General features: G+C 43.6%; 1 protein-coding gene across 3 annotated transcripts in view; it reads left to right on the forward strand.

Annotated features, from left to right (window-relative positions):
- LOC115657995 (amine oxidase [flavin-containing] A-like) overlaps positions 1-19,646 on the forward strand; it is a 61,838-nt gene that overhangs the window by 21,143 nt on the left and 21,049 nt on the right. For 2 of the 3 annotated variants that reach the window (XM_030576452.1, XM_030576445.1), the window contains exons 2-3: positions 8,704-8,798; positions 12,148-12,285. In XM_030576452.1, the coding sequence (XP_030432312.1) occupies positions 8,706-8,798; positions 12,148-12,285 (231 nt within the window). In that variant the 5' untranslated portion in view covers positions 8,704-8,705. Of the gene's footprint in view, positions 1-8,703; positions 8,799-10,523; positions 10,559-12,147; positions 12,286-19,646 lie in introns of those variants that run through there. The other variant, XM_030576456.1, reaches the window with a different exon arrangement.

Below are 19,646 nucleotides of genomic sequence, written 5' to 3' on the forward strand. Positions count from 1 at the left end.
GGTGTCTTAATTTTTAGGTGCCCAGTTTGGGAAACCTTAAAAGGGCCTGATTTGGGAGGGTGGGTGCTCGGCATTTTCTGAAAACCTCGCTTGTTTAAGTTCCTCAAGTTTGGCACATAAAATCATTAATACTCTCTGAAAATTTACATCCATAAGCATATGCCCCTCCCCCCCCAATACAGTAGTTTAACTTCTTGCCTTGCCGTAACATTTAAAAAAAGATTTCCAGTGATGTAAGCTCACAGTCACAGTGGTTGCACAGAAGCTAGGCTGAGAATAATCTGACGTGGCGACGTACTGCAATAGGCCATTGCACTGCCATTGGAAAGAAAGAGATTCACGACTGAGACAAGACTTTGCCTCTCAACCTGTTACGGGGTGGCCATACTGGCTCGCGAGCCACGTGTGGCTCTTTTACCATTAAAGTGCAGCTTCCAAGCCCCCCACGTGCCCACCCTTCTCGTCCTACCAGACTGGATGGGGAAGGGCTGAGGACCTCTACCTTGCAGTGAGGTAGGGGCTTCTTTCCAGCAGGAGGGAGTCTTGGGGCTTCAGACCTGCAGGGCGCACTTGCTGGGGCTCAAGATCCAGCAGGAGTGGGGCTGAAGCCCTGAGCCCTGGCTCCTGGCAGGTGTGCCCAAGCTCTCGAACTTCTGAAGATTGTCATATGTGGCTCGGCAGGCCAGTAAGTTTGGCCACCCCTGGCATATTAGCCATGAAGCAAGGCACTTGCAATGCCTGCTCTTTCAGGTTAAAGGTCTTTAACTTCAGATAGCTGGTCACCAAGCTTACGGTTGTTCCTGATGTAAGTAACCTTGAAAACACTGGGTGAAATTCTGGCTCCATTCATGTCAATGGGAACACTCCTATTGATTTCAATAGGGTCAGGATTTCCGCCAATAATTCTGGATCTGATCATATGGTTTCAGACTTATTCTTTGCCTGGTGCTGTGATATTAGAGCTAGAAAAATAGTTACCTCTCCCCTCCACTGTTCCTCAAACTTTTGCAGTGTGCTACCTGCTAATAGTCCACCAGGATGCTGCTGTCTGTTCTTGCTGTGACTGCATTTTCTCATGGTCCTCTGTGTATATCATTTGGGAAGTGCTTTGGGTCTCTCGGGGTGAAAAGTGCTGTCTGTATGTAAAATAATAATTATTCCTTCTGGTTATGGCATAACTCTTGATGCTTTGATGCACCAGCAACTCTGAAGGTCAGGTATTAAAGGAATGTCCACAACATACACTGATTTTACAGTCTAATACAAATTTCAGATAAAATGAATACTTCCGTATGGAGCTACACATAGTCTACTTACATGAACCTCATCACAATAACATCTGAGTACTTTGCAGTCATTAATGAATTTTTATCATCACAACAGTCCTGTGAGGTAGGAAAGTATTACCTCCATTTTACAGACATGGAGCAGAAGCACAAAGGGCACGAAGCAGGGGCGACTCTAGGTATTTTGCCACCCCAAGCACAGCAGGCAGGCTGCCTTCGGCAGCACACCTGCGGGAGGTCGCCAAAGCTGCAGCACCAGCGGACCCTCCACAGGCAAGCCGCCGAAGGCAATCTGCCTGCTGCCCTCGTGATGACCGGCAGAACGCCGCCCATGGCTTGCTGCCCCAGGCACGCTCTTGGCGTGCTGGTGCCTGGAGCCACCCCTGGGATGAAGCAATTTGCCCATACTCTCACAGGGAGTCTGTGGCTAAGCCAGGATTGAACCCAGATCTCGAGTCTGAATCTTATGCCCTATGTACTAGATCATTCTTCCTACCCTATGAGCTAAAAGGCCTGGTTAATTTTATTGTACTTGCAAACAGAAGTCCAGAAAAAGCTATCTGTAAGCCAAATACAGTGTTACTTGACAGCTGTATATTTTCTAAGCAGCTGTATTTTTTAGCAATTAGGCTTGGTTTGTGTTCTGCAGTCTGATGTTAATTTCTCTTCCTCTTATCTAGTTTTACTGTTTAGTGCACAATGTACTCCTCTGGCCGTAGACACATATGTGGTTTACATATGATGACTGCTTTGGCTGATATTATTGCTATTTCTTCTGAAATTAAGGCAATGACGGGACTCATTTAGGGCCTCTAGTAGCACTACTAAAATCAGCTGGAATACAGTTGTCTTGTAGTGTCTTCAAATGGATGGAGCTTGATTTCAGGTTGCCATGGAAACCCCTGTGGAGGCTGTACAAGTTGTCTTACCTTGTTTATCCTGATTTAATAACAAGTGGACTTCTACAGCTTGAGACAATAAACAAGACATGTTCTTGGCAGGCTCATTAAAGCAGCTAATGCACCACTAATTTCTAAACTTGGCACCCCCCAAAAAGTGGCATATAGAAAAATATGGTCCAAATTGTGGTCTCTGTTGTGGCTTTTGTACTCTCAGCTATGTTTAGTGGGGGTAGAGGACGCAGTGGTGCGCTGCTCCAGCAGCAGGTGCTGGAGGTGTTCTGTTTGTGGCGGAGAGAAGTAGAGCGAATCGCTGCAAGGGTGGTGGGGGGAAACACTGATGCAGCAATTACTATCCTCCTGGAAAAGGTGCAGCATGTGATCCCCACAGTGCTGGCCACCAGACACTACAGGGTGCAATAGGAAGCAAGCCCAGTGCCTTAGTCACGGGAGTGCTTCCACTGAAGTCTATGAGGCTGTTTGTGTGCAAGGAAGATGCTACTCAGCATGAGTAAGGCTTGGAGAATCAGACTCTGAAACAGTGTATTCCATTTCCCTATTCTGCACCCTGTCTTGTTGGCAAGCTCAAGGAAGCATTTGAGACATAAGCCTAAAAAAATACACAGGGCCAATTTCACAGTTTTCTCCAAAATGGGCTCTCTCGAGTGTGAACCACACAGTTAAGTGAGGAGCTGGAGGTAAGGCACAAAAGTTGTTCCCCATTCCTCAGGTGGTTTCTCATACATGCACCTATGCACAGCCCCTGGCTTGAATTTGGCTCTTAAGAAATAGATGAGTGAAGGTGAGAGAGAAAGCGAGAGAGAGAGAGAGAGGGAGAGCGCGCAAGCGGGATGAGCACTGACTCAGTGAATGGTTTGAGAAATAGAACAATTTAAGGTAAAGTGAGAAACATTGGAAGAAGAAGATCTCATTTTATGACACCTATCTCTCATTCTCAGTGTGCAGAGTAATAAAATAGAAATAAATGAGCTCTCCAATTTTCAGTGCAGGATATTAGAAAAAAATGAGAAATTCAAGTTACAGAAAAGATAGTGGGAAATTTTTCAATCCCTTTTTATCCCCATAAATAAAAAAAAGTGTGCTTTCTAATATTGTAGAGTGTTTAAGGCAGAATTACATAATGTTCTTGTCTAATGCATCCCAGATTTGCACCGGGAGCTGACCTAAGGAGCTGGGTTTAACATTTTGCTGTCTTCTCCCTGACTTATATTTTAGAAGGGAATTGCTTTTCTTTTCTTTACAGGTCCATTGCACATTGTGAAAAGAAACCATGTCTCTTTAAACTGTCTGAAATTAGCACTGAGGCTGTATTCACTTTTGCCGCTTTCCTCTGCATATTGGGAAAAAGCTAGAGAAGCCCATTTAGTTTCTAACTATACTGTGGGTGGTGGGGCTGCTATAGAGTAGAGTGTGGGAAGAGAGGGGCAGGCTGCAGAGGGAGAATTCATTTCCTCTCCATGCACAGACATGGGGCCCTAAGCTGAGAATGTATAGCTCTATAGCAGTGGTCCCCAACCTTTCAGTGTGGGCGGGCACTGGACGACTAGCTGCCGAAATGCCACCGAGGAGCACAGCCACTGGACAAGCAGCCCTCAAAATGCCACCGCCAAGTGGCAATGCCAAGAAGCGTTGCCGCTGAAATGCTGCCGAGAAGCAGCCTCATCAAGAGGCGTTGCCACCAAGAAGCAGCAGTGTTTCAGCGGCGACGCTTCTTGGCATTGCCACTTGTTGGCGGCATTTTGGTAGCTGCTTGTCCATCGGCTGCGCTTCTCTGTGGTGGGGTGCAGTAGGCAGGCACACATAGGTGCCCTGGTGGGCACCATGGCGCCCACGGGCACCGCGTTGGGGACCACTGCTCTATAGTATATGTCAAGGGAGGGGAAAAGAGAAAGAAATGGGGAAAAGAGGAGATGAAGCGCAAATGGGGGGGGTCTATTTTTGGTCCATTCAGGAAGGCAGTCGTCCACCAATCTGCTGCTTGAAGTTGTAGCATATTCCCTTTTATTTCCCATGTTGTGGTTATATGCAAAGGCACAATGAAGGGGGAGGGAAAGGCAGAGTGCCCAGATCCCCCACCCTTGACCATAGACACTATGTATTCCAGTGCACTCTGCACCCTGAGCTCTGCATCTGAGGGTGCCCTTTGCTCCCTGAGCTTCTGAGACACAAGCCCAGAGTGGGGCAAACATGGGACTATAAAGGGATGGGGCCAGGGCAACCTCCTCCCCAACAGGCCGCTGCCTGGGGGTCCCAGTGCCAGTGCCCAGTAGTAGTGCTAGGCCTGAACTGGGCGGGGGGGGCGCTTCCTCTGAATTGGCAAGTGCCAGGCCTGGGTGGGAGTGCTCGACAGTGAATCAGTGCAGTGGGGAGTTCAGGGCTTGGAGCCAGGGCAGGGGCAGAGCCAGAGCTAGGTGATGCTGGGAGCTAAACAGCAGGTCCTCCTGAATAGCGGTGCCCCCCACTGGCAGCAGGAGCTGGACACAAGTAGTGGAGAGGTGAGAATGGCGCAGCCTCTGTGGGGAGTCAACTTCTGCTCCCCTGGGACTCCTCACGCTGTCCCTAATGTCTCCTAGTTTTCCCCCACTGCATGCCAGGACCCTATCCCCCACCCTTGCCTCCCCATGTCTCTCTCTGCCCCTCCCCACCCGCAGCCTTCTCTTTCTTCTGGGACTCAGCTCCCCTGGGACACTGTACACCTTTTTGTGATGACTTCTGCTACTTGGCAGGTAACCTGAATTCCCTCCTTAGGAAACCTCAGGTTGCACCCCTGTTTACATGACATGAAGGATCTTCACCCCAACTTCAAGAGAGAGCTTAAACCGGTCATCTCTGCTCACTCTCTCATTAGGTGTTAAATATTTGTAAACTTGAAATTCTTGGCATTGTGTCTGTTCCACCGGTGGGCTCTCTGCCCATCGTCAGTGAGCCAGCCCTGACCCAGAGGGTCTCTGGCCCTTGCCCAGTTTCTGCCAGCTGTCTGACTGAGGCATGCTGCAGGACTGGGGAGTGGAAGGAGAAGGTGGGATGGGATTGTCTGACTAACTTGAAAAAGAGAACATGGAAGCAGTATGAAACTTCTTAGAGGTGTTTGGCTCACCTCTAGGTGACAATGGCAGGGCTACCCAAACCCAAAAGGAAAGGATGCAACCTAGTAGTCCAGCACCAATAATATAAAGGACTCTTGGCAACCGCTGCTACTTTAATGTCTGCTGAGCATCCAAAAATCCCTCGTTTGTGAATCTCAGTAACCAAAGATGGGCATAGCTCCATGCAATCATGTCAGCTACCAGAGGTGCCACCAGAATTTTCTTGAGGAGGAGGCCTAAAGCTTTCTATCCTCTGTCCTGCACTCAGCCACAAGCTCTCTCCCCTGCACTCAACCACAAGCTCCTAGCCTCAAACACTCCCTCCCCTGCTTTTCCCCACACTCAGCCCTGAGCTGTCCACCTGCTACTCCCCATATCCACTCCTGAGCGCTCACACTACCTTTGCACCCAGACCCACACTCTCCTCTGCACCCAGCTGTGCACACACTTTCCCTCCCCCCGCTGCCACCCACCCAACCCCAGGATCTCCCCATCCCACACCCAACCCCATGCTCTTCTCCCACATCACATCTGAGCTCTCCTCTCTGTCCCCACTCCACAACTAGTCCTGAGCTGTTACTCAGAGAGGTGGTCAGGCTGAAGAGCACTATCCCCACCACCAAGATTGGATGTTTTTCTGAAAGATCTGCTCTAGGAATTATTTTGGTGACATTCTGTGGCCTGTGCTATACAGGAGATAAAGCTAGATGATCCAAATGGTACCTTCTGGCCTTTGAATCCAGGAATAACCGGGGGCCAGGCAGTTCTGGGAGCCCTAGACCGCATCCTATTTCTGCTTCCCCATGAAGCACCAAAAGCTCATAACTAGTCACCCCACCCTCCTGTGACTGGGGGTTCCCAGTGTCCCCTGCTCAGCTTGTCCCTGGGGACTGGGGATGCCCAGTGCCCATGGGCACCAGATGAACTGCAAAGATTTTTTGGTGGGGGAAGGGAAGCAGGTGCATGGGGTCACGGTGTCACCCAAATTTCACCCAGTTACTCCCCTTCTTCCTGTCCTGTTGGAGAGGCAGCCAGGTCAAATCTGAATGGTGTTGTGACCTTGCGCACGAAGTTGTAGCGCTGTCTGCCTACATGAAGGGGCAGCCAGGCCAAATCTCCAGCTCTGGTCAGGGGCCAAGCGGGGGCCTCTTCCACTCTTGGGGAACCCCTGGCTGCTGCTATAAACTCTACTGTTTATCCAACTTCTTCCCATGCCCTATTGGCATTGCCTTGGCTTTATCTGAATTTTGTCTCAGCCAGCTAGCTCTCATCTATGTCACTGTTTCCATGAAACATGGATGCAGGGCAGCCCATACTGCCTCATGAAACCATCTAATGGACTCATATATACATTGACACATGCTTTAAAAATAGTGAAACTTATATATGTAACTTGTAAGACTGTAGCGCAAAGGCATAACATTAAACGAGATTAAATGAGTTACAGTTCCTCAGCAACACTTACCCATCTTCTCTGCTGAACAGAAGGTTAATATTTGTTCCCCCATATTGATTTGATGCTGTCACACAATTAGCCCACAAAATTACAGCAGCGAACCCACTCTAACTATAATTCTTCCTAACTAGCCATTGCTTTTATCCTACAGATACCACGTAACCACATAGAAAGTCCTAATATTTCAAGTCTTTGTAGGCATAAATGTGTAACTATTACAACTTTTAGATACATGATGGCTGCACAGTACTTCAAATACCAAGGCCAAAGTGTTTGAGTACTATGATGTCATAGAGTAACGTAAGAACACAGCACACATTTTTTTTCTTCTCAGAACTATGACTACAGGATAAATCTCCAAAAAAAGAATTATTGATACTTTTTTTAAATTTTTTTAATGTCATCGTGTGTAGGTTAATTCCCTCTTCCTTTCATGAATGTAAAAAATCCACTTCTGATAACCCAGAAGCCATTATCAATTTAACTGAACAGCTCTCTCCCTTGATACAAAAAATATTTACACAGAGGAAGATTCAGTTTATGTTTCCAACTCTACACTGTATTTTCTGTATCTCTGTTGGGGAGGAAGAAAGCGTTTGGCACTTAAAATATGGAGCTCCTAATAAAATGAAAATGTTCTTTGGAATCTCTGACACGCAGAAATGCTGTGCATGGTTTATAAAAAAAAATCAAATGTTGAGAGAAAGAGATAGGTCTGGAACATGTTTGTTGCTGTGGCATATGTCTTAGTTTGAAAAATTTTAAGTATTGAATAGAAAGAGAATGGAAGAGTTAACTGCACCCTGTGATCTGATAGTAATCCAACAATTCTTATGAAAGAGAGAAATTGTAGTAATCTCATATTTCATATATACAACAGAGCATTTTAACTTTCTCAGTTTCTGAGAATGATTGATTTTTTTTCCTTATGAATATTTTTCCTACCTATGTAATAAAGGATCATCTGCACAAGAGCTATAGGGATTACTCCATTTTGTCTTCAGAACAAATGCAAACACACAATTATGCTGTCCATAGCCTGAATGATATATGATCTGGCCTTCTGAGGTAGGGGGTGTGTGTGTGTGTAAAAGCAGTGTTTTTTTAATCACATCTCTAAGGAGTATGATCAGCATGAATATTAAATTACTGTTCCTTACTGCAGGGTATCTTATTGGAAAGCTAAGACTGTCTTTCCGATACAAAGCTGTATGCCAAATTGGCCTAAGGAACAATGGATAATCTGGTTTGACAAACTTGTGATTGTTTTTTACCATCTTGGTTCATGTTCTTAAAAGAAAGAGGATTGCTATCCTATTGGTTTTTCTGTGTCTCTGATCTCCATCATGTGCTTTCATAATTAGATCATCTGGAAGAGAAAATAATTGAACTTGCAAAGCATCCACATTCAGCCAATTCGATTGCCATGGCCAAAACCTGCTGCATTAAAATAAATCCCTACATCAAATATAACTGTTTACTTCTGACTGTGGCCGGGAGTGAGACAGAGATTTGATGGGAGAGAGAAGAAATAGGAAAGTCTGCTTTCCTGAGATGTCATTCTATATATCATTATCATATATTATTTGTAGCACCTAGTGGCTACAACCAACACTGGGGACCTGTCTCTTTAGGCACTGTTCAAACACATAGAAGGAAACAGTACCTGCACTGAATAGCTGATATTTTGTTGTCTAAACTCTTAATAAGTTTTTAAAACCTTGGAGAATGAAGCTTGAGTCTTTGGGATTTTCTCTCTCCCAGTGTTTTTTTACACAGAGCACTCAATGTTAAGCAGATGATTCTGTAGTGAAAATGCATTTCACATTTAATAGGGTCCTAAAGCTTGCGGGCCTTTTCAAGGCTTCTAGAAACAGTATGGAAGATTCTGACCACACAGTTTTGTTCTGTATAGGTCTTATACTTTAAAATGATGGTGTCTCTTTTTCCTGTAGGTATGTCAGCAGCAAAAGTGCTGGCTGAATCTGGGCTTAATGTTGTGGTTCTAGAGGCCCGTGACAGAGTTGGAGGAAGGACTTTCACGGTTAGGGTAAGTGCTTTTTGACAGCAGTAACACTTGATTTTGTGAGTGCATAGTGCCACTTCTGCCATTGCCAAGAAATGGGCTAAGGATGGGAAGAGGTTCTGAATAATGTGGATCTTTAAAAGGGGCATAAATGTAGAGGTTGCTTATTAAAAACTATATCCCATTTTGATTACGTGTTATGTACAGTGGTTGCCAATGTGCTTAACATATATCAGACACTGAATTTGAAAATATTCCCTTCCTCCTTCACATACAAGTTAGACTTCTGTCCATTGCAGAGGAGAGTCCAAATCATTATTCCTTTATATACATGTGCCAGTGGAAGGAAGTTGCCAGGCCAATACAGTAATAGCTAGTTCTCACTGGGTATTGTTATGATGTCAGAAAATACAGGGTTGCTATAGATGCTGTACACAGCCAGGATCATATTGTAGAAAGATGTATGTTTGGAAGAACCAAAGGTGGTGTTTTAGGGCAAATGGGCACTCTTTCTACATGAGTACAATCCACTAGAAGATGTAAACTTTCACAGATCTGTGACAAGAATCAATCAAGGCTCTTGAATATTAATGTGACATAAGGCTCTTCATTAAAGCTCAGAGCTTTCTTTTAATGCCATTTCCCAGTAAGGCTGTCTGGAACAAAACTATTACAGAAACTTACTGTACTTTGTTTCCCAACTACACGGGTTGCCATTAACAAAATAAGCTTTTACCTGAGATACCACACTGCAATGTACAAAAATTGCAGCTATTTCTCAATGTAAATATAGAGAGATGCTTAAGTATGTCAGACACCGCTGTGTGGTAACTGGGGATAAATATTAGTATTCAATAGCAACCATTGTACTAGAAACCCCAGCACATAAACTACATCCTTCTATGACATTAAAAATACTTCATTTAAAACACTTGCTATAAACAAAACCGAACAGAATTATTGCCTTGGGAAATCGCCTGCTAATAATAGTATGTCTCTCTTACACTTGGGGAAAAAAGCAAAAAGTATCTGATGATGTGCAAAGTTCTGCCTGGAGCTCCTTCACTGCCAGGCACTAATGCAGCAGTGTTACGTGTTCACACTGTATTATAGTCCAGTCAGGGGCGAAAGTAACTTAAAGGACTTGCCGGTACTCCAGAGTCCTGCGGAGGGGAGGGGCCTCAACCGGAAGAGGCGTGACCTCTGTCGGAAGAGGTGGGGGCCTTTAAATCCTGGGACTTTTAAATCAGGATTTAAAGGGATCAGGAATTCAGCTGAAGCTAGGGGCTGGGCCCTTTAAATCACCCCAGAGCTGGCACCTGGGAGCCCTGGGGTTTGGGCAGGGGTGAAAGTAATTTACGTTTCTTACCCATATGGTCCAATCGCAAGCAACCCACCTCTCCTACGTACTTCATGGATCCCTCCCACTGCATGACATAGAGAAAATAAAGCTACTGTTATTACTACCAGTACTGTCTGTAATAAAACTTTACTATTGGAATAAGCCTGAAAAAGTGAAAACTCACTGTCACATTTTTCTCCATGTCTTCCCTCCTCCTCCAGCCAGGCTGCGGACACCAGGCTCCGTGCTTTCTCCCTGCCTGGCACTGAGCAACAGCTGCAGAGGCTTCCCTCTAGCTTGCAGCAGGGAGACTGGCTGAGGGAGGAAGAAGTCTGCCTCCTGCATAGGAACAGTTTAAACTTAGCTGTTCCCTGTGTGGTTCAGTAACATTTCAAAGAGGATCTGCAAGCAGTTTGGACATCACAACCATGATCCTCTGCTGGTGAGGGAATGGGATAGATTTGAACTTGGAAATGGTTCCTGATTTGTGTATTGTCTTTTGTGTATAGGAGATCCCCTCATCCCGGGGGCAGAAAAGAACTGCCCCTCCCATGGTCACACACACCCTCCCCCACCCCCCCCAACAGCAACTGGGAGTGAAATTAACAAGGATGCCAGAAACGTCTTCTAACCTTGGGGGCTGAACTGCGCAGGGAACAGCTGAGTTTAAACTGTTCTTATGCAGGCAGCAGCAGCAGGCATCTCAGCCAGTGTCCCTACTGGAAGCTAAAGCCTAGAGGAGAACCGCTGCCTGGGCGGAAGGGGGGGTGGGGAGGGGAATGCAGAACCTTGTCTGCAGCCTGGCTGGAGGAGGGAGAGGGAGGAGATAAGAAACCAATGTAACAGTGAGTTTTCCCCTTCCACCTGCTTTTATTAGCTCTGGATTTAAGCTGTGCAGCCAAATGCTTGTATTTGTTGTGTATATTAGTATTGGAGAGAGATCCCCTCATCCCTGGGGGCAGACAAGGACTTCCCCTGCCATGGTCAAACACACCCTTCCCACTCCCCCCAGCTACTGTGAGTGAAATTAACAAGGATGCCAGAAACCACTCCTAACCACGAGGGCTGAACCACTCAGAGAACAGCTGAGTTTAAACTATTCTTATGCAGGGGGCAGGCTTCTCCCTCCCTCAGCCAGTCTCCTTTTCTTACCAGTCCTCCATACCGGCCCGTACCGGCTTACTTTTACCTCTGAGTCCAGTCCTGTGGTGCTGGAGAAGGGATTATTGTTTTCAAATACTCCCGGTGAGGTGCTCAGATACAGCAGAGCTTGGGGCCGTGTAAGTATCTAGATAGAGATGGCAAGCTTTGCTAACAGATCGATTTTCAGATTGTAAATATTAATAGAGGAAACCTTCTGCAAGGATTGGGGGAGCCTCTTTTTCAGTACAGAAACACAGTACAATATGGATTCTGAAAAGGTAGGGATAGCTTATTTTTTTTAATGGCCATTTATTTAGATTTTAACATTGCATCTCATATGCTAAGAACCTCAAATGATTAAAAAGACAATAGGGAAAACTATATTGAAATACTGAAAATAATAATTATCAAACTGTCATGACAGCATTACCACGAGCTCACAGTTCGTCACTGTGTAATAGTCCTCTATGTCTCTCATAATCCTCATCATCAGAACTATGTGCTTGGTTCTACTCATTGACATTTGGGCACGACTGTGTTAAGGCCTGGAGAATTCTAATTTGCAGTGTTTGACACTCACTTTGCACCAGTTTTGCACAAGTGTAAATAACTACATAATGTGGACTGCAGTGGAGAATCAGGCACTAACTTTCTTTGCTGTGGCAGGAAATGAACAGTGAGACAATAGGGCCTCTTGAATTCTGTTGTTAAAGGACTTGATCCTGCACCTGCTCGAGTCATTGGAGTTTTGTCGTTGACAACAATGGGTGTAGGACAGAGGTCATTGTAGAGATTTTGAAATATCTAAGGCCACCTTCCAGTTCCTAGAGCTTTCTGTTGCAGGCCATCCTCTAGCCTTTCTAATTCTTGCAATTTTTCTTTTGACAGAACAAACAAGTTAACTATGTAGACGTTGGTGGCGCATATATTGGACCTACACAAAACCGAATCCTCCGATTGGCCAAGGAACTGGGTATAGAGACGTATAAAGTCAATGTAGCAGAACGTTTTATCCATTATGTGAAGGTAAGATTTAAATTTTCTTTTCTGCACACAGCTAATGAGAATGTTAAACTTTGAAAAGTACTGGCATTTGTGAAAAGAGTCCTGTCTAAAGTTCCTCTTTGGTAGTTCGGTATGCATTTATCTGTAGTAGATATTGCTTTTCCATTTTGATTTATTGGCAATTGAAACAAAGATTTTCTTTTTAAGTGTAAAAATGTAATAAGAAAAGCCAAAAAGGAGTTTGAAGAACAGCTAGCCAAAAACTCCAAAGGTAATAACAAAATGTTTAAGTACATCAGAAGCTGGAAGCCTGCTAAACAACCAGTCGGGCCCCTGGATGATCCAGATACAAAAGGAGCACTTAAAGACAATAAAGTCATTGTGGAGAAACTAAATGAATTCTTTGCTTCAGTTTTCACAGCTGAGGATGTTAGGGAGATTCCCAAACCTGAGCCATCCTTTGTAGGTGATAAATTTGAAAAATTGTCACAGATTGAGGTGTCACTAGAGGAGGTTTTGGAATTTAATTGATTAAATTTAACAGTAACAAGTCACAGGGACCAGATGGCATTCACCCAAGAGTTCTGAAAGAACTCAAATGTGAAATTGTGGAACTAACGACTATGGTACTTTAAATCAGCTTTGGTACCCAGTGACTGTAAGATAGCTAATGTAATGCCAATATTTAAAAAGGGGTCTAGAGGTGATCCCGGCAATTACAGACCAGTAAGTCTAACGTCAGTACTGGGCAAATTAGTTGAAATAATAATAAAGAATAAAATTGTCAGACACATAGAAGAAAATAAATTGTTGGGCAAAAGTCAACATGGTTTCTGTAAAGGGAAACCATGTCTTACTAATTTATTAGAGTTCTTTGAAGGGCTCAGCAAACATGGACAAGGGGATCCAGTGGACAAAGTGTACTTAGATTTTCAGAAAACCTTTGACAAGGTCCCTCACCAAAGGCTCTTACGTAAATTAAGTTGTCATGGGATAAGAGGGAAGATCCTTTCACGGATTGAGAACTGGTTAAAAGACAGGGAACAAAGGGTAGGAATAAATGGTAAATTTTCAGAATGGAGAAGGGTAACTGGTGGTGTTCCCCAAGGGTCAGTCCTAGGACCAATCCTATTCAACTTATTCATAAATGATCTGGAGAAAGGGCAGAGAAAGTGAAGTGGCAAAGTTTGCAGATGATACTAAACTGCTCAAGATAGTTAAGACCAAAGCAGACTATGAAGAACTTCAAAAAGATCTCACAAAACTAAGTAATTGGGCAACAAAATGGCAAATGAAATTTAATGTGGATAAATGTAAAGAAATGTACATTGGAAAAAAATAGCCCCAACTATACATACAATATGATGGGGGCTAATTTAGCGACAACTAATCAGGAAAGAGATCTTGGAGTCTTCATGGATAGTTCTCTGAAGACGTCCATGCAGTGTGCAGCAGCAGTCAAAAAAGCAAACAGGATGTTGGGAATCATTAAAAAAGGGATAGAGAATACGACTGAGAATTTATTATTGCCCTTATATAAATCCATGGTACGCCCACATCTTGAATACTGCGTACAGATGTAGTGGTCTCATCTCAAAAAAGCTATACTGGCATTAGAAAAGGTTCAGAGAAGGGCAACTAAAATGGTTAGGGGTTTGGAATGGGTCCCATATAGGGAGAGATTAAAGAGGCTAGGACTTTTCAGCTTGAAAAAAAGGAGACTAAAGGGGGATATGATAAAGGTATATAAAATCATGAGTGGTGTGGAGAAAGTGAATAAGGAAAAGTTATTTACTTATTCTCATAATATAAGAATTAGGGGCCACCAAATGAAATTAATGGGCAGCAGGTTTAAAACAAATAAAAGGAAGTTAACCTGTGGAACTCCTTGCCTTAGGAGGTTGTGAAGACTAGGACTATAACAGGGTTTAAAAGAGAACTAGATAAATTCATGGAGGGCAAATCTATTAATGGCTATTAGCCAGGATGGGTAAGGAATGGTGTCCCTAGTCTCTGTCAGAAGGTGGAGATGGATGGCAAGAGAGAGATCACTTATGTTCTTAATTTATGTAAAATATATTCAGTCCACAGGTGCTGGGGGGAGCAAAAGGTCGTTACCATTCTCCCCCTTTAAACAAGGGGTACCATGCTCCCCCCCACACATTTTAGAGAACCTGACCTCAGCAAGGGCTCAGGGGCTCCACCAACCCCTTTTGTCTCCTGACTGGAGATGGGTGCAGTAATGGCAGCATCCCCTCCTCTGTTATCATGATAGAGGGATGGCCATGCCAAATTTGAGTGGCATTTCTACCCCATGTTTCCTCCTCACTTTTGCAGTCCTTCCAGCACCCATGATTCAGTCAGACTTGCAATTTTAAGACAGGACACATTTGATACTTAATTATTTTTGAAAATATGCTTTGTAGAGCGTCAATATTTCTGGATGGCTCTCCAGTCTTTTGCATCCTGCTTTCAGAAACTCTTGTGAATCTAATCAGAAGCATTTATAGCATCTGTAAGCAGCATTATATGAAAGTTCTTTACTCCTTTAATTTTTATTTTCTGATATAACCTTGTAAAGTGGAGGGAGGAAATGCCCATATAGGTTTTGAGCCCCAAAGAACCCCACAAAGAGATACTTCTCTGGCAACAATTTACATTTTTAACTATGTCCACATCTAAACAAAATGACAGTTCTCATGCCTGCTTGGCCACACTACCTACTTTTTTTATTTCCTTGAAATTCTGCATAAATTCTTCCCTTTAAATGAAGTGACACCAAGATAATGGCTGATCAGTTCTGCAAGTTGCCTGCTACTTGGGCAAGTGGCCATTTTCATTGAACAAACAGCAGTTTTATGCAATGTTATTTCTTCCTCGCTGAAGAAAAACACAGAACAGCTGAATATTGGAAGTGGGCCTTGAGAAACAGAGCTTCTGATATGAAATGCCTGGAAAACCCAGTCATGGAAGCACAAAAGCAGTTTTGTGTTTTAAATTATTTAAATTATTTTTAAAACACGTTTTATTTTTCTAATGACACTCAAAATATGCCATGTAAGTATTTTCAGAAATGTAAATGATTTGCCTAACACTGTTATATAAATAAAATCCTATAAAGAACATGTAGGATAATACCAGATATAACATACTTGTCACAGTAACAAGGCTAACTGCACTTCTGACCACTTCTGATCTCTTTGAGCTCACCTCCTCTCAGGTCTCAAGCCTCTAGCCATCACCTCTCTTGGGGTGGAATCAAGTGATTCATTCATTCTCAATCAGGCCTTTGCTGTAGTCCTCAGTGATCCACCATGATTAATTCAGCAGGCTTGACTTAGGTTCACATCCTGCAATTCTGTTCCCCCCGGGAGCAGTGATAGTAAACAATGACCAGATAGCTTCCTTAAAGCAAAATATTATCTATTTAGAACCAAAGCATTTAAGAGAAAACAGATCTTAAAAACTATAAAACATACTACCTGTATGTCTAGCCTACAAGGCATTTACTGTCTTTCACAAGGAGATGCTGGTGGTTCTAAGCTTCCTAAAGGTCTCCTGAGACTTCTAGGGTTAGCATAATTTGTTCCCTTAACTCTCAATCCATTTCTTTCCCCCTGCTACATGAAGAGTCTCCTTTTAAAAGCTGCTTAGTCACTGTGATCACCCCACGTCCTGGAGATCAAGTCAGCTTTTAAATGTTTGTAGCTCTTTGATCTAATAATTCCTAGTCTTGGCAGAAAAAGGCTTCAGACTTTGTTGGAGGCAGGATTCAAAGTCCTTGAAGTAGCTAGCTTTGCCCATTGCCTTGCAAGTGTGTGCTGGGATGTCCATATCTGGGCCATTGTCTTCTTCCTATTTGTTTTTCCCCCAATCCCCACTTAAGCTAGCTCAGTACATTCATACAGGAAAGTGTTAACCCAATTGCACAGTAACTTCCCCTCACTGAGCAGGTCACATACAGTGTTCCTAAAACTGTCATTTCAATATTCTTAGATTAAATACTGTAGGAACGGATATGTAATATAGCATTATTACATCTCAATATTCCTAGGTTATTGCATAGCAGCTCCACTTCTGTTACAATGCTTACATAATAAATTGACCAGATTTTCAGCCTCTGTAAATTGGTGTCGCTCCACTGACTTCACTCAAGCTATGCTGATTGCGCTACTTGAGCATCTAGCCTACTGTATTTAATTTAAACTCAAATATGGGCTCCTTTGCTTCTTAAATGGCCCTGCCTGTCCTCTGTGTGCTAAGAGCCTCTAATCGGATACATGAATTCAGACCTTAAATCCATTTTGACACTGTAGATCCAGATTTTTGTCCCAGGTTTCATTATCCGTGCTTTAGCTGATGACCATGCTTCTCCCATAAGCTTCCTTTGTTGTAGAAGTGTGTTCCTGAATAAGAAGCATTATTACAAGCTTGTCAACTATCCTACATCATGTGGGCTAGTCCTGGAGTTGGCCTTGCAGTCCTGCTGAGCTACCTTTCTGCTGTTTGTGGGGCTCCTGAAATCTCAGAACAGAGCAACAGAAAGCAGATTAAGCTCTTAACATACCGACTGCCTTAGATGCTAAATAAAAAAAGCCTCCCTTTCTCCAGTAAGATTGCTATTCCAGGGGCTGGAAAGAAGAACAATCAGAAGCTGCTTCTTTTCTCTATCAGCGGTTCCCCTTCCTCTTCGTCCTCCTTTAGTGTATCACCATTCGGTGTTGCAATGTAGCACAAAGATCCCACCCATCACTGGTTGTCTCATGTAACCTTGGGTTTATCTACACTAGGAGCTGGGAGTGTGATTCCCAGCTCAAGGAGACATACTTGTGCTAGCTCTCATCGAGCTAGTGTGCTAACAATAGACCGTAGCAGTGGCTGTGAGAGTGGCAAGATGGGCTAGTTACCCCAAGTACATACCATGAATTTCTGACAGGCACGTAATCAGGGTGGCTAGCCCCTCCTGCCACTTGCACTGCAGTGGTTACATTCTTTTTTTTTTAGTGTACTAGCTCAGTGACTGCTAGTGCAAGTATGTCTCCTCGAGCTGGGAATTGTACCCCAAGCTCCAAGAGTTGACATATCAATCTCAGATATCCCCTTTGTCTTTGTTGGAGGCACATAAACACTAGGACAGAACTTGACAGCATGGTCTATTTCTCTCTCCCTCCCCGTAATTCCAGCCCTCAACTGTTTGCTTTTTTCCCCTGGGATCTCCATTAATCTCCTTCTTCATTTCCTTGGGATTTTGTGTTATATCACGTTCTCAGATGGCAACTACACTCTCTCCCTTTGAATTAATTCTCAAGATCCACTTCTACTGTGATGCATACAAGAAGTTAGCTACTTAATATTGACTAGGTTGCAGGGCATTCAAGGCAATCTCTCTCTCTATCTATATATATAGCTTGTATGTTTTATCTCTTTTCCTCCTATTCATATGTTTCTTGGCTTCTTAAATTATGAGCTCTTCAGGTAGGGGTTGAGTCTTCATGAGTGTAGAGTTGGTCAGCAGACTATTTGATACATGGAATTATGGGCATGAAATTCCTTTATTCATCTAGAAAATATTTGCTATGTAAATTTCCAGGTTAATTAATTGTCAGTTGTGGGTTTGCTACCAAGTTCCATGTTTGAACGGAAAGCACTCAGAGGAAAAATGGAAAACATTTCTCTTTAACTATAATATAGTATCTCTCTCAGCTAAGGGTTATCATACTGTTTGTTTAGCTGTGGTTAAACAGAAAGGTCCATTCCCAAGTGCTTGTCTCTGAAGTTCACATTCCAGCTGTGCTGAGATCAGAGAGAGGAATGGACAGATTGTTCAAGAAGCCCAAGCCAGCTTTAGACTTTTCTGTGACAGTTTCAACCATTCATGCCTACCACAGATTCACAGAGATTTTTTATTCAGTAGTTTCCCACATGAGTCAGGAGGCTTTGCTCTAGGATAACGCTTGGAATCATTTAATTTAGAAGCAAGGGAATTTAGCTAGGAAGCAACTAAAGGGATTTAAAGTACTCCAAGATATTCTGTGAACTTCTCACTGGGGAAGGAATTTTTCAAGTGTATTATACTAATTGCACTTTTAAAGAGCCATGAGCTTTCACTGGTAGATTGATTTCCTTTGCAGCCACGGTGTACCTGAAAAATCCGAATCCAAACCTGCTGTCTGTCCCCATTTTTTTTTGTTCTCCCTTTTTCTATAGAAAGAACACCACTTGTTACCATGTCAACCACCAAAAGCTAGTTCATATCCTGAAACACTAAATATATTTGCTTTTGGCATGTAGATTTTGCTTAGCTGCTAGGCTATCTTTCCAGCAAGCCTGTTCTTTATTTATTGTCCCCCATGGCCATTAAGAGTGTTTTAGGAATGAGGGGGAATAAGGGAACTTCTTCTTTCACAGATTTGGTTAACAGTGTTGGGGGTTTTTTTCATCTGATATCTGTTACTTTCCTCGAAAGTCCCATTATCCTCTCTTTTCACTTTCATGTCAGTTGAACAGGAGCCTCTAGAAATCATAGCTGTTGGTGCCTTGCTGTGGTGTTAAATGAAGCTCTTCCTACAAAATGTGCAACCTATTTGTGTCTGTGTGCAGCATTCATACTGATATACAAAATCAGGGATTTCTTTTTTTTTAATTTTGGTTGTGCTGCATTTACTCAGCATTTTCAAGGCATATGAACTTCTGGCAAATGGCAATCATTTGTATGTAAAGCGTGGTGTCTTATATAGAGCTTTTTCCTCCACACTAAGGATACGTCTATACTGCAGCCGGGAGCATGCTAGTACGCAGACACACACTAGCTCTGCTCAAGCTAGCACATTTAAAAATAGCGGTGTAGCTAGGGGTAGCATGGCTGGCAGCTCAGGCTAGCTGCCTGAATACAAACCCTCCCAGACCTTTTGGGTACATACTTCGGTAGCTAGCCCAAACTGCCCCTAGCTACTTTTTAGTGCAGTAGCTCAAGCAGAGCTAGCATGTCTGTTTCCATACACGAGGACGCATGCTACCGGTGTGAATGTACCTTAAGAATAAAAGATGAAAGTGCAGCCAGTGAGGGTGTGAGCAAGTCGGTGTAGAGATTTGTGAACTGCAGAATCAGCTCCAATAAGGGGAACAACAAACATTCTAAATCTGAATGTCCTTGTCCTTTATGCACGAGCACTTGGGAAGAAGGGCATGATGGCATAAGGAGCTACCTCTTAATTCCCAACTGTTTGCGTTGTGCAAGGCCCAAGGACAGTCTCAGTCCCTGCATTCAGGGGAGCACAGGGGCTGCTCTTTCTAGGTACCACCGTGGTGTACATTGCCCCAAAGGAGGCATGGGGGAGGAGACAGGTTTCAAAACGTGCACACACACACACACACTTGCCCCC

This window comes from Gopherus evgoodei, chromosome 1, assembly GCF_007399415.2.
Source record: "Gopherus evgoodei ecotype Sinaloan lineage chromosome 1, rGopEvg1_v1.p, whole genome shotgun sequence".
In the NCBI taxonomy this organism is placed as follows: Eukaryota; Metazoa; Chordata; order Testudines; family Testudinidae; genus Gopherus; species Gopherus evgoodei.